Source organism: Octopus bimaculoides, chromosome 3, assembly GCF_046866305.1.
Source record: "Octopus bimaculoides isolate indiv1 chromosome 3, ASM4686630v1, whole genome shotgun sequence".
Lineage (NCBI taxonomy): Eukaryota > Metazoa > Mollusca > Cephalopoda > Octopoda > Octopodidae > Octopus > Octopus bimaculoides.
Window position 1 is genome coordinate 5,611,111 of NC_142930.1, and position 13,572 is coordinate 5,624,682.

At 39.5% G+C, this 13,572-nt stretch overlaps 1 protein-coding gene across 14 annotated transcripts in view; it reads left to right on the forward strand.

Annotated features, from left to right (window-relative positions):
• LOC106867195 (nucleolar transcription factor 1) overlaps window positions 1-13,572 on the forward strand; it is a 62,457-nt gene that overhangs the window by 36,550 nt on the left and 12,335 nt on the right. For all 14 annotated transcript variants that reach the window (XM_014912000.3, XM_014911998.3, XM_052966661.2 and 11 more), the window contains 6 exons: window positions 1,168-1,340; window positions 2,640-2,696; window positions 3,274-3,293; window positions 7,748-7,841; window positions 9,640-9,750; window positions 12,836-12,951. In XM_014912000.3, the coding sequence (XP_014767486.1) occupies window positions 1,168-1,340; window positions 2,640-2,696; window positions 3,274-3,293; window positions 7,748-7,841; window positions 9,640-9,750; window positions 12,836-12,951 (571 nt within the window). The remainder of the gene's footprint in view (window positions 1-1,167; window positions 1,341-2,639; window positions 2,697-3,273; window positions 3,294-7,747; window positions 7,842-9,639; window positions 9,751-12,835; window positions 12,952-13,572) is intronic.

Sequence of the window (13,572 nt, forward strand, 5' to 3'; positions counted from 1 at the left end):
ATTCTACAACTGGATGCCCTTCCTGATGCCAACCACTCCACAGAGTGTGCTGAGTATTTCTGTTGTGATTGAAAATTTCTGAAAGATATTAGAAAAGTGAAATAGCTGCAATTGAGAATAAAACCTTGACTGCAGAGTCTGTTCTCTGTGAGCTCAGTCCCTACATGTTGATGCTCGCTATAAGTGCTATCTTACCCAAATTAAAGCAGGTTTCTTTGACAAAGTTGGTGTAAATTAACGAGATACTCCTAACTAAATACTATGGGTTATTTGATAATTTTGGGTGATAACAAGTGAATTAGGTTAGTATACCACCTTAAAATAAACGTAACAGTCATCTAAGTTGCAAAAACTTTTCAAAACTGGTACTAAGTTTCAATTTTTATTGTGTTATGTGCATAAGATAGATCTCTCTGAATGTAATACTAGTCTACAGCATATAACATGACCAAAAGATGCCATACCTATTCCTGATAGCTATATGAACAGCTTAAATTAAATGTACAGCCAAAATATGCTTAAAAAAAAATGACTGCTCTGGGAGAGAACTCATTTCTATGAGATGGTAATTTGCTCCTGTACTCAGCCACTTTGCTTCTGCCATATTGAAAGTGAGAGTGAATTTATTTTAGAAACTTAATGGCCTGAAGTTTAAATATTTCTCTCTGAAATTTTTGGGAACAAACATTTGACAGAGTAATCTGAATGCTGAACAATTTTCATTGAATTTACCTGTAATTTTTGTAATTTTCAGGCAAAAATTCAACTCTAGATTTGTATTATAAGAACTTTTTGGTGTGAATTCCAAACACTGTATTGATATATGAATAAATATAAACTAGAATTGTTTCACAAAACGGGTCTAAATTCTTGATTTAATTTAGAATTTAATTGAAATTGATAAAAGTGTATTTTAGAAATATAGTTAGGAAGGGCATCCAGCTGTAGAAACTCTGCCAAATTAGATTGGAGCCTGGTGTTGCCATCCGGTTTCACCAGTCCTCAGTCAAATCGTCCAACCCATGCTAGCATGGAAAGCGGACGTTAAACGATGTTGATAGTTAGAAGAAGGTTGATGTGAGAAACAGGGAAAGCTCAGACACAGCTTTCTATCTTTTGTATTTGTTATAAGATTTTATTTCTAAATCCATTTTCTAAATCTTTCAGAAAACCGAAAACAGAAATGGCCAAAAGAGGACGTATTAAGACTTTTAGTTTCTCTTCAAAACAATTTATCAGATAGTAAAACTTTGAAAACTGAAGAACTTTGGCAACGTGTTCAGTTTGATTCCTACACACCTGAAGACTGTAAGGATATGTATACAGCAGCTGTATCAAAAGTAAGTTTTGGATTCAAAACAACACAAAAAGTTTTCTACCATTTTCCAATATAATAATCATCATCATCATCATTTAACATCCGTTTTCCATGCTGGCATGGATTGGACAGTTCGACTGGGGTCTGGGAAGCCAGGAGGCTGCACCAAGCCCCAATCTGATCTGGCAGTGTTTCTACAGCTAGATACCCTTCCTAACGCCAACCACTCCGAGAGTGTAGTGGGTGCTTTTTATGTGCCACCGGCACAAGGGCCAGAGGAGCTGGTATTGACCATGATCAGATGGTGCTTTTTACATACCGGCATGGAAGCCAGCCAAAGCAGCACTGGCATCGGCCACATTCAGATGGTGCTTTTTACGTGTTACCTGCACAGGGGTCACAACTACAATTTCCATTTGATTTGATATTGATGTTGATGTCAATGTACTTGACTCAATAGGTCTCCTCAAGGACAATCCAAGGTACTTTTGAGTGGGCTGGTTATGTGACACTGGCGTAGGCTACAGCTGTGAACTCCCTTTATTTGCTGGATCTTCTCAGTCACAGCATACCTCCAGAGGTGTCTGTCTTTTGTCATTGTCTTTGTGAGGCCCAGCATTCGAAGGTCATGCTTCACCACCTCATCCCATGTCTTCCTGGGTCTCCCTCTAACCTGGATTCCTTCCACTGTTTAGGAGTGGCACTTCTTCACACAGATCTCCTCGTCCATCTGCAGTACATGACCATACCAGCGCAAACGTCTCTCTTGCACGCCATATCCGATGCTTCTTTTGTCTAACATTTCTCTCAGGGAACCTACACTCTGTCGTGTGCTCTTCAGAGACATGTAGAGAGACAAGTTAGTTTGTAAATTCTCTTTATATAGCACTGGCACACTCTCAATTCAGTCTTGAAAAGTATACAAACCCGTTTTATCACTCTACTTCTTCTGCCAGTGTGTATATGTAAAGATTAAGATTGTAGTTTGTGTGTAAATTGGTCCACGCAATAATTGACACTAGAACAATTAATATTTGGAACATAAGTTCATCATCATCAAACGTCCATTTTCCATGCTGGCATGGGTTGGACGGTTTGACTGAAAACTGGTAAGCTGATTTGGCATGGTTTCTGCACCTGCATTCCCCTCTTAGCGCCAACCAAAAGAAAATAAGAGGACTAAGAGAACTAAATGAACACTTCTGTATTCTAATTAGAAACTTCGTTAACAATTATTTAATTATCTGCTGCTAATAATAACCCTACTTCTTTTTTTTTTCAACACTTTTTGCTTGACCTTTTACTTATTTATGTTTTAAAGGTTCGCAAGATTCGGACAATGCTGGAAATTGTAAAAGATGCTATCAAGATATTACCGGTAAGTTTAGCTCTAGTATTGTCCTGTCATTCAATGTTCTTGCTCTTAATCCCATCTTTTACACACACACACACTTACTTTCCCAACAGTTCAGTCATGTGCTTTGGTGCAGATCTCTTATTTCACACATATTTCTAACTTTTATCCATTTTACAATAAATCATAAAATGTTTCGCTCTCTACTGATAGTAACTAAGTTAATTCATTATGATCACATAGTCAAGTAGACTGTCGGACGTTCATACCTTGCTGATCACAATGCGCTTCCTGCATTGATAACTGGCATTGGTGTGTTTACGTCTCTGTAACTTAGTGGTTCAGCAAAAGGAACCAATAGAATAAGTTCTAAGCTTTTTAAAAAAACAAGTATTGGGATCAATTCACTTGCCTAAAAAAATGTTAAGGCAGTGCTCCAGCATGGCCACAGTATAATGGCTGAAACAAGTATAAAAATAAGCCATCCGTCTCTCTCATGCTTTCTCCCCCCCCCCTCTCTCTCTCTCACACACACATTGATTTCCTTTGCTTTAAAGATTATTGCTGTTTCACAGTTTCCTTTTCCTCTTTTTATTTTCAGACATTAAACTCTCCCAAAACGTATGTATCTTTTCTCTCTTTTCTTGTTCTATTTTTGTAATCGTTAAAATTAATTAACTTACCAAATATTAAGATGTTTAATTTTCAACAGCTCATCAGTATCAGTACATATTGTAAAGCTGAGTTTGTGAGTGTGTGTTGCATCTATAGAAATCCACACCTTAAAAGATAGCAATTTGGGAGTCGCACCAATGGATTCCTCATGGTCGAAAATGCCCGGAATCGGCCATTTATTTTTTTTTTTTCTTCCTTCCTAACCGGTGAATTTTTGCATTAACCCTTTCATTACCAAACCACCCAAAGCCGCCCGAAAAAAATTTTGGTTCATGTGACCAAGCCACCCAAAACCGCCCGTTATCACCTATTCATATTTAAATGAGAATATCAGAGCGAATCTCGTTAGTACATTCGTGAAAACACGTGATTATTTGTGTAAACAGTTCAGCTATAGTTTTGTACAACGATCGACGTGTTTTTTTAATTTTGTGAATTTTGGGAGATTTTTTCCAAATTTGTTCCTGTTGTGTTTTCAAAATTTGTAATCCTGACAAAAAAATGGATACGAATTTTATTCTGTCAAGCAGCTAGTCAGAATTTGAAGGATTTCCCGTTGAAGACCTTGATAAATCTAACTCTGTAACCGAAAAAAAAAGCATGTGGTATTTGATAATGAATCTGAGGTTTCATTTTCCGAAAATGAAAGCAGTGAATCTGAGAGCTCCGATAGCAATAAAGAGAATGAATTAGTACCTGAATGGAGTGAAAATTTAAAAACTCCTTCTTTCAGTGATTTTTCTGAAGAAACTGGACCAAGTCACAGTCTTACCCAGGAGAGTAAAACTTTAGACTATTTCTTTTTGCTTTTTCCGATGTACCTATTTGAATTGATTACGGCGGAAACAAACCGTTACGCTGAATGTAAACAAAGAGTAAAAAGGGATAGTTTGTGGTTTCCCACAAACTTGAATGAAATTAAAGAATATTTTGCCATAAATATTATTATGGGCATTAGAAAGTTACCTAGAATAACAAATTACTGGAGTAGTGATGAACCCTTTGGAGACGAATATGTCTCAAGTATAATGACGAGGACATGGTTTTTAAAATTGACTCAATATTTACATGTAAGAGACACGAGCAGTACACCAGTACGTGGAGAACCAGACTTTGATCCCTTATTTAAAATAAGACCCCTCATTGACTGTGTTCAAAACACATATAAAATAGTTTATAAATGAGGATATGGTGGGCTATAAAGGCCGAGTGCGTTTTCGACAGTATATGCCAGGAAAGCCCACAAAATGGGGGATCAAAGTTTGGAAGATTTGTGAATCAAATACTGGGTACTACTCTGGATTTGAATTTTATACTGGCAAAAGACAGTAATGAATCCAGTAATGTGCACAACTCTTCTATAATAATATTTTGTTGTATACCCAATTGAATATTAGCTAATAACCCATTTTCTATAGCGATGTTTGAACAAAATTTAAATAATTTTATATTTTGTTGAATTTACCTGTATTTACCTGTAATTAGAGTCACTTTGTGACAAAAATTTTGGTATAGAATTGGTTGAGAACCTTTCGTTAAATTATCTTCCAAAAATCACATTAATATGTTGATAAATAAAAAAGTTAGAGTTGTTTAATGAAACAAGACTAAATTTATGATTATGTTAGAAATTAATTGAAACACATAAGGGGTATATTTTGGTTAGAAATATGGTAACGAAAGGGTTAAAAATAATTTTAAACCATAACTTCTAACAATTTTTAAGTCGGAGCATGAGTTAAGTCCCTTTCTAGCGACAGTGTAAAGAGAGAAAGAGAAAGACAACAGATTTTTAAAATTTCGTCTTTTTAGTGAGTGATACACAATATAAACGGTATTTTCCGTTTCTCCACAACTAATTTCCATAAAGACTGACCCTTCATCAGTTGTCGACTGTTTATCTACTCCACATTTTGAGCAATTCATGACGATATGTGCCTTCGAAAAACAGTTGCTCCTGTGAACCAAAATAAAATTTGGTATTTGCAGAGGGTCAAAGCTGGTAACAAAAGCAGGACAGTGAAAACAAACAGTGAGGGCTGTTAGGCCAGACGAGGTATGGTAGCGAACGCTGGAGGAACCTTCTTTGACAAGAGAAAAGATAGGAGTGGAGACGGATAAGAATGTGTGTGGTCTGTGCGACAGACTGAAGAAAAAGAAAGATGGACGATGGTCATGTTTGAGCAACGAGAGATAGTAAAGGAGGAAGAGGGAGAGAGACAGACAGATAGAAAACGGTGAAGGAGAGAAAAAACAGAATTAGAGAAAGAATAAAGGGAAAAAAACGAAAGGGGGGGAGAATTAGAGAAAGGAAGAGAGAGAAAATGAAGTGGGGGGAGAACAGTATAGGGTAGAGTCACATCAAAATTAAGATAAACTTACTTGGAAATGGATGTGTGGCATTCAATCATATAATAACATAAATAAAATATATATATATATGTATGCATATATATATATATATATATATATATATATATATATATATATATATATATATATATATATGCATATATATATATATATGCATATATATATATATATGCATATATATATATATATATATATGCATATATATATATATATATATATATATATGCATATATATATATATATATATATATATATATATATATATATGCATATATATATATATGCATATATATATATATATATATATATATATATATATGCATATATATATATGCATATATACATGCATATACACATACAAAAGGTGATAAAACCTGCACCCATCACACTCTCAGAGTGGTTGGTGCTAGAAAGGGTATTCAACCATAGAAAGCTATGCCAAGTCAAGACTGGAGTCTGGTGCAGCCTTCCTGCAATGCCAGCCCTGGTCAAACCGTCCAACCCATGCCAGTACGGACAACAGACGTTCATTGATGATGATGATGTTGAAGAATGCACCAGTGTGCAACAACTTTTTGGTTGCCATATTATATCCTGGTCAGGGCTTAAGAGCTTAGAACATAATAAATAGCAGTGTACTCAACTTTTGTACTCTCTGATCTGTGGAAGAGCGTAGTATTATGGTCAGTGTATTAGGTTCGTGATTGTGAGGCTGGGGTTTCAATTCCTAGACTGAGCAGTATGGGAGGAAGAGACAGGACTACATCAGCTGCAGGCTGCCTTCTCAAGAAAGGCACTTCATTTCATATTGGCTCAGTCTGCTTGGCTGTTACATGCTCAGTGTTCTGCTGGGTGAAGGGCAGCAGGGTCTAGAGGGTATCTATACCACCTAAAGCACCAAAACCACAGGAGACCCACTACCAGGTCATATTCACAACTGACAGCTAAACATGTGGGAGGTGTGTGTGTGTAGCTGATAAATAAGGATAACTGATACACTTATCTTGGCTATTTTTCTATTCTATAAAGAAAGACCTGTTGAGTCAAGTGAAACCAGTGCTGGAGCTGGTGTCCCCTGACTGGCTCCTGTGCCGGTGGCACGTAAAAAGTACCAGCCAGTCATGACCGATGCCAGTACCCGCTGACTGGCTCCTGTGCCAGTGGCATGTAAAAAGCACCATCCTAACGTGCTTGTTGCTAGGCTTGCCTTACTGGTGCCGGTGACATGTAAAAAGCACCAACCGATTGTGACCGACACCAGTACCTCCTGACTGGCTCCCGTAACAGTGGCCTGTAAGAAGCACCATTCGAACGTATTCGTTGCTAGGCCTGCCTTACTGGCTCCTGTGCCAGTGGAACGTAGAAAAGCACCAACCGATGCCAATACCCCCTGACTGGCTCCTGTACTGGTGGCACATAAAAAGCACCATCCGAATGTGATCATTGCCAGCCCTGCCTTACTGGCTCCTGTGCCAGTGGTACGTAAAAAGCACCCACTATACTCTTGGAGTGGTTGGCATTAGGAAGGGCATCCAGCTGTAGAAACTCTGCCAGACCAGATTGGAGCCTGGTGCAGCTGCTGCCTCTCCAGGCCTCAGTCAAATCGTCCAACCCATGCCAGCATGGAAAACGGACGTTAACCCTTTCATTGCCATATTTATTTTGAGATGTTCTGTGTTTCTTTCAATTACTTTAAATATAACAAAGAATTTATTAAAGTAACTTCATCATCCCTAAGCTAGTGTTAGGAACATCAATTGTGACTAAAGTTTGGTAGCAGTGGTGACGCCAGCAGTGGTGGCGGTGGCAGTGGTTTTTCTAGCTGCAGAGCAGTGTCAAGTGGCAGATGAACTAAGTCCTTTGTTCTGGATTTGAAAATTTCTTTACTCATTTCATTTCTGCTACATTATTGTTGAGAAAGGCATGAATGTCACAACCCCTACATCTACTGGGTTTTGTGTGTCTTTTTCTTTTTGTATTTTTTTTCCAATTTTTACTCATCAAGATTATTTCTTTTTCCATAACAGATATACCAAAGCACTACCAAAGCCGAAACCGATGACACCGTTCAGATTGTATATAGAATCGCATCGTAAAAAAGCATTAAAGAAATTCCCACAAGTAAGTTTTTTTTTCATTTGAATTTATTGGTTAAATAAATTCTGGAACTTTCGCCTCACATTTACAGCAGGTACCTCCCCCAGCCTTTATCATCATTGCATTACAAGAACAAATTCCATACAGGCGCAGGAGTAGCTGTGTGGTAAGTAGCTTGCTTACCAGCCACATGGTTCTGGGTTCATTCCCACTGCATGGCACCTTGGGCAAGTGTCTTCTACTATAGCCTTGGGCCGACCAAAGCCTTGTGAGTGGATTTGGTAGACGGAAACTGAAAGAAGCCTGTAGTGTATATATATATATATATATATATATATATATATATATATATATATAATATATGTAGGTCTCTTCACCTCTCTTCATACTTCTCTCCACTCCCACTTCTCTTCACCCCTACTCTTTCTCTCCTCTCTCTTACTCTCTCTCACTCTCTTCTCTCGTACTCCCCCCTCTCTCACTCTTACTCTCTACACTCTTACTCTCCTACTCTCTACACTCTTACTCTCTTACTCTCTCACTCTCTTCCCCTCTCTCTCACTCTCTTTCTCTTCCTCTCTTTCTCCCCCCCATACCCACCTTCCCCTCTTTCTCTCCCCCATACCCACCTTCCCCCTCTCTTATACCCACCCTCTCTCCTCTCTTCCTCTCCCCTCCCATACCCATCTTCCCCCTCTCTTACATCCACCTTCCCCTTCTCCCTCCTTGTCAACACCCCCTCATAAGCTCATCCCACCACACCCCAACACACTCATACTCTACCTTCCCACTCCACCCCATCCAATTCCTTACACCCACCACCCACCCCTACCCACATACCCCACCCTACCCACAGACCCCTACCTCTACCCCACCCTCAGCCTAACCCACACTCCACCCATGCCTTCCCCACCTCCCAACACCCTCACATCACACCACACCAATACCCTCGCATCACACCACGCACACCACACCAATACCCTCGCATCACACCACGCACACACTACAACTGACCAACTACTTTCTCCCTTTCTCCCTTCCCCATTTTCACACTACATACATCAAGATCACCAGCATTCTACCTCCCACACACAGCCCCTCGTTCCCGATCACCGTTTGTTATCTCCCCCTTTCTTAGCTCTCCTGAAATAAGAATTTCTAACTTCCGGTCAGCCATTGTTATGATCGGCCATTATTATGATTGACCGTTGACTGAACACTATTCAATTTTTTTTCTCCGTGTTTTTCTCCTTGTCTCCGTATTCTTTCTGTTGAAGAGCGTAGCTCGAAACGTCAAAGACTTTCCGTATTCCCGAGCGTCATACTAATATATACTTTTGTTATTTACACCACCTGTCCTCGTCTGTTGTTATTATTTGTATATTCTCCCATATATATATATATATATGTGTGTATGCTTGTATGTCTGTGTTTGTCCCCCCAACATTGCTTGACAACCGATGGTGGTGTGTTTACGTCTCCATAACTTAGCGTAACTGGGATTGATGCAATTTCTAAGTTTGTCACACCTGTCATTTTCTAAATCACCTGTATTTTGATAATCACAAAGATCCACAAATCTATCATCACAGTTTCATTTTTTGACTTTCTTGTCAATGCCAACAGGAAAAAGTTGGTATGATTATATAATTTTAACTATGGTCATATTAAGACTTGGATTTTACTGTATTCGCCCAGGTTTTTGTTTCAAAATTTTGTGGAGACGTTTGCAGGAAAATTTAATCACAGTTAAAATATTTTCTCTTTTTTTTTGTACTTTCAACGGAAAATGTAATGAAATCTTTTTTGTGCCCCTTTTCAGCTTCGCCAAATCAATATATTAAACCGTTTATCAAAACAGTGGATAAGTTTGGACAATAAAAAGAAAATGAAATACATTGTGCAGGCACAAGATTGGGAAAAGAAATACTTGGTAAGTTATTCTACTGTTTTTATTTTTCAAATTGTACCAAAATATATTAAGGGACTTTTTTATTCTCCAACCGTTAAGAGGAAGACTTCAGGAAATGGAATTTGATTAGATTAAAGCATTATTTATCAATTGCTCAGCAGCCTAGGGTTCCGCAAAAGATTCCTAGCGGTTCCACGAGAAAGACTGAGATAAGTTAATGCTAATTTCATGATTGTAATATTACTATACATGCGCAACATATTGGTTATTGTAATATTGTAGTAAAGGTGGTGAGCTGGCAGAAACGTTAGCACGCCAGGCATAATGCTTAATGGTATTTCGTCTGTCTTTACATTCTGAATTCAAATTCTGCCGAGGTCGACTTTGCCTTTCATCCTTTTGGTGTTGATTAAATAAGTACCAGTTACACACTGGGGTCGATGTAATCGATTTAAACCCTTTGTCTGTTCTTGTTTGTCCCCTCTGTGTGTAGCCCCCTGTGGACAACAAACAGATAATTATTGTAGTATAGACTTCATCCTGTCTAACCTGTCATATTATCAAAAGAATATAATAACCACGAGATCACAGCTGTAACCTACACCAGTGTCACATAACCAGCCGCACTCAAAAACTACCTTTGGATCGTAGGGTGACATGCCGTGCTTGAGGAAACCTATTGAGTCAAGTACATCAAAATCAAATCAAATCACAATCAAATGGAAATTGTAGCTGTGGTCCTTATGCCGGTGGCATGTAAAAAGCACCATCTTAACATGGTCGATGCCAGCCCCTTCGCCCCGACTGGCTCCTGTGTTGGTGGTGCGTAAAGAGCACCATCTGAACGTGGTTGGTATCAGCTCCATCGCCCTGACTGGCTCCTACGCCGGTGGCACATAAAAAGCACCATCTGAACGTGGCCGATGCCAGCACCGCTTTGACTGGCTTCCGTGCTGGTGGCATGTAAAAAGTACCATCCAATCATGGTCGATGTCAGACCTCTCTGGCCCCTGTGCCGGTGGCACATAAAAAGCACCCACTACACTCTCAGTGGTTGGCATTAGGAAGGGCATCCAGCTGTAGAAACACTGACAGATCAGATTGGTGTCTGGTGCAGCCTCCTGGCTTCCCAGACCCCAGTTGAACCGTCCAACCCATGCCAGCATGGAAAACGGACGTTAAACGATGATGATGATGATGATATATATATATATATATATATATATATATATATATATATATATATATATATATATGGAGAGAGAGAGAGAGTATCATCTGACCCCAAACCATGTTGGCCTAAGATATATGGTATTTACCACATGAACTATGATGAAAAAAAATATGTGAAAGATATGGTATATAGTTCTTTTTGTGTAGGGGTTCCTTGAGACATGTAATTTATTTTAAGGGTTATGCAAGGGTAAAAAGGTAAGCTGAAGGTCTGCACCAGACTCCAGTCCGATTTGGTATGGTTTCTACAGCTGGATCCCCTTCCTAACACCAACCACGCTGAGAGTGTACTGGGTGCCTGTTTGTGTGCCACGAGTATCTGCCAGGACTCTGTTTTCTTATGGCTTGATGGGTCTTCTTCTCAAGCACAGCATATTGCCAAAGGTCTTGGTGTGAAAGGGGTGGGGGGTCTGATCTGTGTTGTGGTATGAGTTTGTAAAATTTGCAATGCGATCAACTGTAATTCATTTGTACATCATCATCATCATCATCATCGTCGTCGTTTAACGTCCGCTTTCCATGCTAGCATGGGTTGGACGATTTCACTGAGGACTGGCGAACCAGATGGCTACACCAGGCTCCAATCTGATCTGGCAGAGTTTCTACAGCTGGATGCCCTTCCTAACGCCAACCACTCTGAGAGTGTAGTGGGTGCTTATGCGTGCCACCAGCACGAAGGCCAGTCAGGCGGTACTGGCAACAGCCATGCGCAAATGGTGTATTTTACGTGCCACCTGCACAGGAGCCAGTCCGGCGGCACTGGCAACGATCTCGCTCGAATGTCTTTACACATGCCATCCGGCACAAGTGCCAGGGAGGCGATGCTGGGCACAGGTGCCATGACGGTTTTGCTTTCGCTTGCCCCGACAGGTCTTCGCAAGCCGAATTTCGTGTCCAATGAAGGAGACAACGTTTGCATGGGTGCCAGTCGTCGAATTTAATTCGATTTTGATTTCATGGTCTAGTGAATTCTGTAATGTTTGTCAAGTCATTTATTCTTCAGTTTCTGATGTGCTACTGTTTTCTATTTAAATGTCTTAGATTGCATTCATAGAATGGCCACCAGACAGATTGGCATGAAATCACTATTACACTTTAACTTCTGACCCATTGTTCTATATCTCTCTTTCTCTCTCTCTCTCTCTCTCTCTCTCTCTGCTAATATAATGGCCTCTCCTCCTCAGAGGTAAATGGATTCCTGTTACCTCCACTCAAACATTCCCATCCTCCTGTTGTCTCTCTCTTCCTCTCATCATTCTTGTTCCTTCTGCCTCCATTACAGGTTGTATGTTTATCACTATGTCCAATCCTTCCTTCCTAAAATGTTTCCCTCTGAAATTTTCTCCATGCTTATGACTTTCCCACACTCACCATTCCAAGACCATCCTGTAGAGGCCATGGGCAATGGTCCTTCCTCTAGATCCAGCAAATAAAAATATAGGTCAACAATGTGAGCCTATAAATTTCATCATCATCATCATCATCATCATAATCATCATCATGATTTAACATCCGTTTTCCGTGCTGGCATGGGTTGGACTGTTTGACAGGAGCTGTCCAGACTCCAGTTGTCTGTTTTGGTATGGTTTCTACTTCTGGATGTCCTTCCTAATGCCAACCACTTTACAGAGTGTGCTGGGTGCTTATTACATGCCATTGGCACAGTGCGTTTATGCAGCACTGGCACGAGTGCATTTTATATGGCACAGGTGCGTTTACACAGCACTGGCACATTTTATATGGCACAAAATCAGAGCTGATAAGGAATGTATTTGGAGAAGTGTGGTCTAAGTTATAATTCATCGACGAAGGAAGAATCTTAAGTTCTGCAACATGGTTCTAAATGTAAATCTAAAATTTAATTTTGTTACAGGAAGAAGTCAAGGAATACAAAAGAGTGTACCCAGATTTTACAATGAAACCCGTTTTCTCAAAATTTGAACAGAAAATGCTTCTTAGAAGGCTAGGTATTCCTGAGAAGCCTTGCAGGTAAAAATATCTTTTATCTCAGATAATAATGGGTTCATTTTCATTTCGTTTCAGTCAGACTGTGGCCATGCTGGGGCACTGCCTAGAAGAATTTTTTGTTGAATGAACTATTCTATCAGTCTCTTGTACCACATCACTATGTTACGGGGACATAAACACACTGACATTTGTTGTCAAGCAGTGGTAGCGGACACAAAGGCACACAAACACTCACGTGCACGTGATGGGCTTCTTTCAGTTTCTCTCTACCATATCCTCTCAGAAGGCTTTGGTCGGCCTGAGGCTATAGTAGAAGACATTTGCTTAAAGTGCCATGCAGTCGGACTAAACCCAGAACCATGTGGTTGTGAAGCAAGCTTCTTACCACACAGCCATGCCTGTTAATAATTTCATAAAAGTCTAATGTGCAGGACTTGACTGTTATAATGATCCTAATTTGAAGTAATCAACTGATTTCATTTATGACCTGTGAAAATGAGTTATCATGAATAAAATGTTACCACTTTGTAATTTATAAGTTTGGATCACTGACAGGCAATATTTTGTATCTCTGGACAGAGCCTTTTATTTTACTACCAGTTATTAGTAATGAGTGCCAAAAATTACAAGAAAACTTGTCTG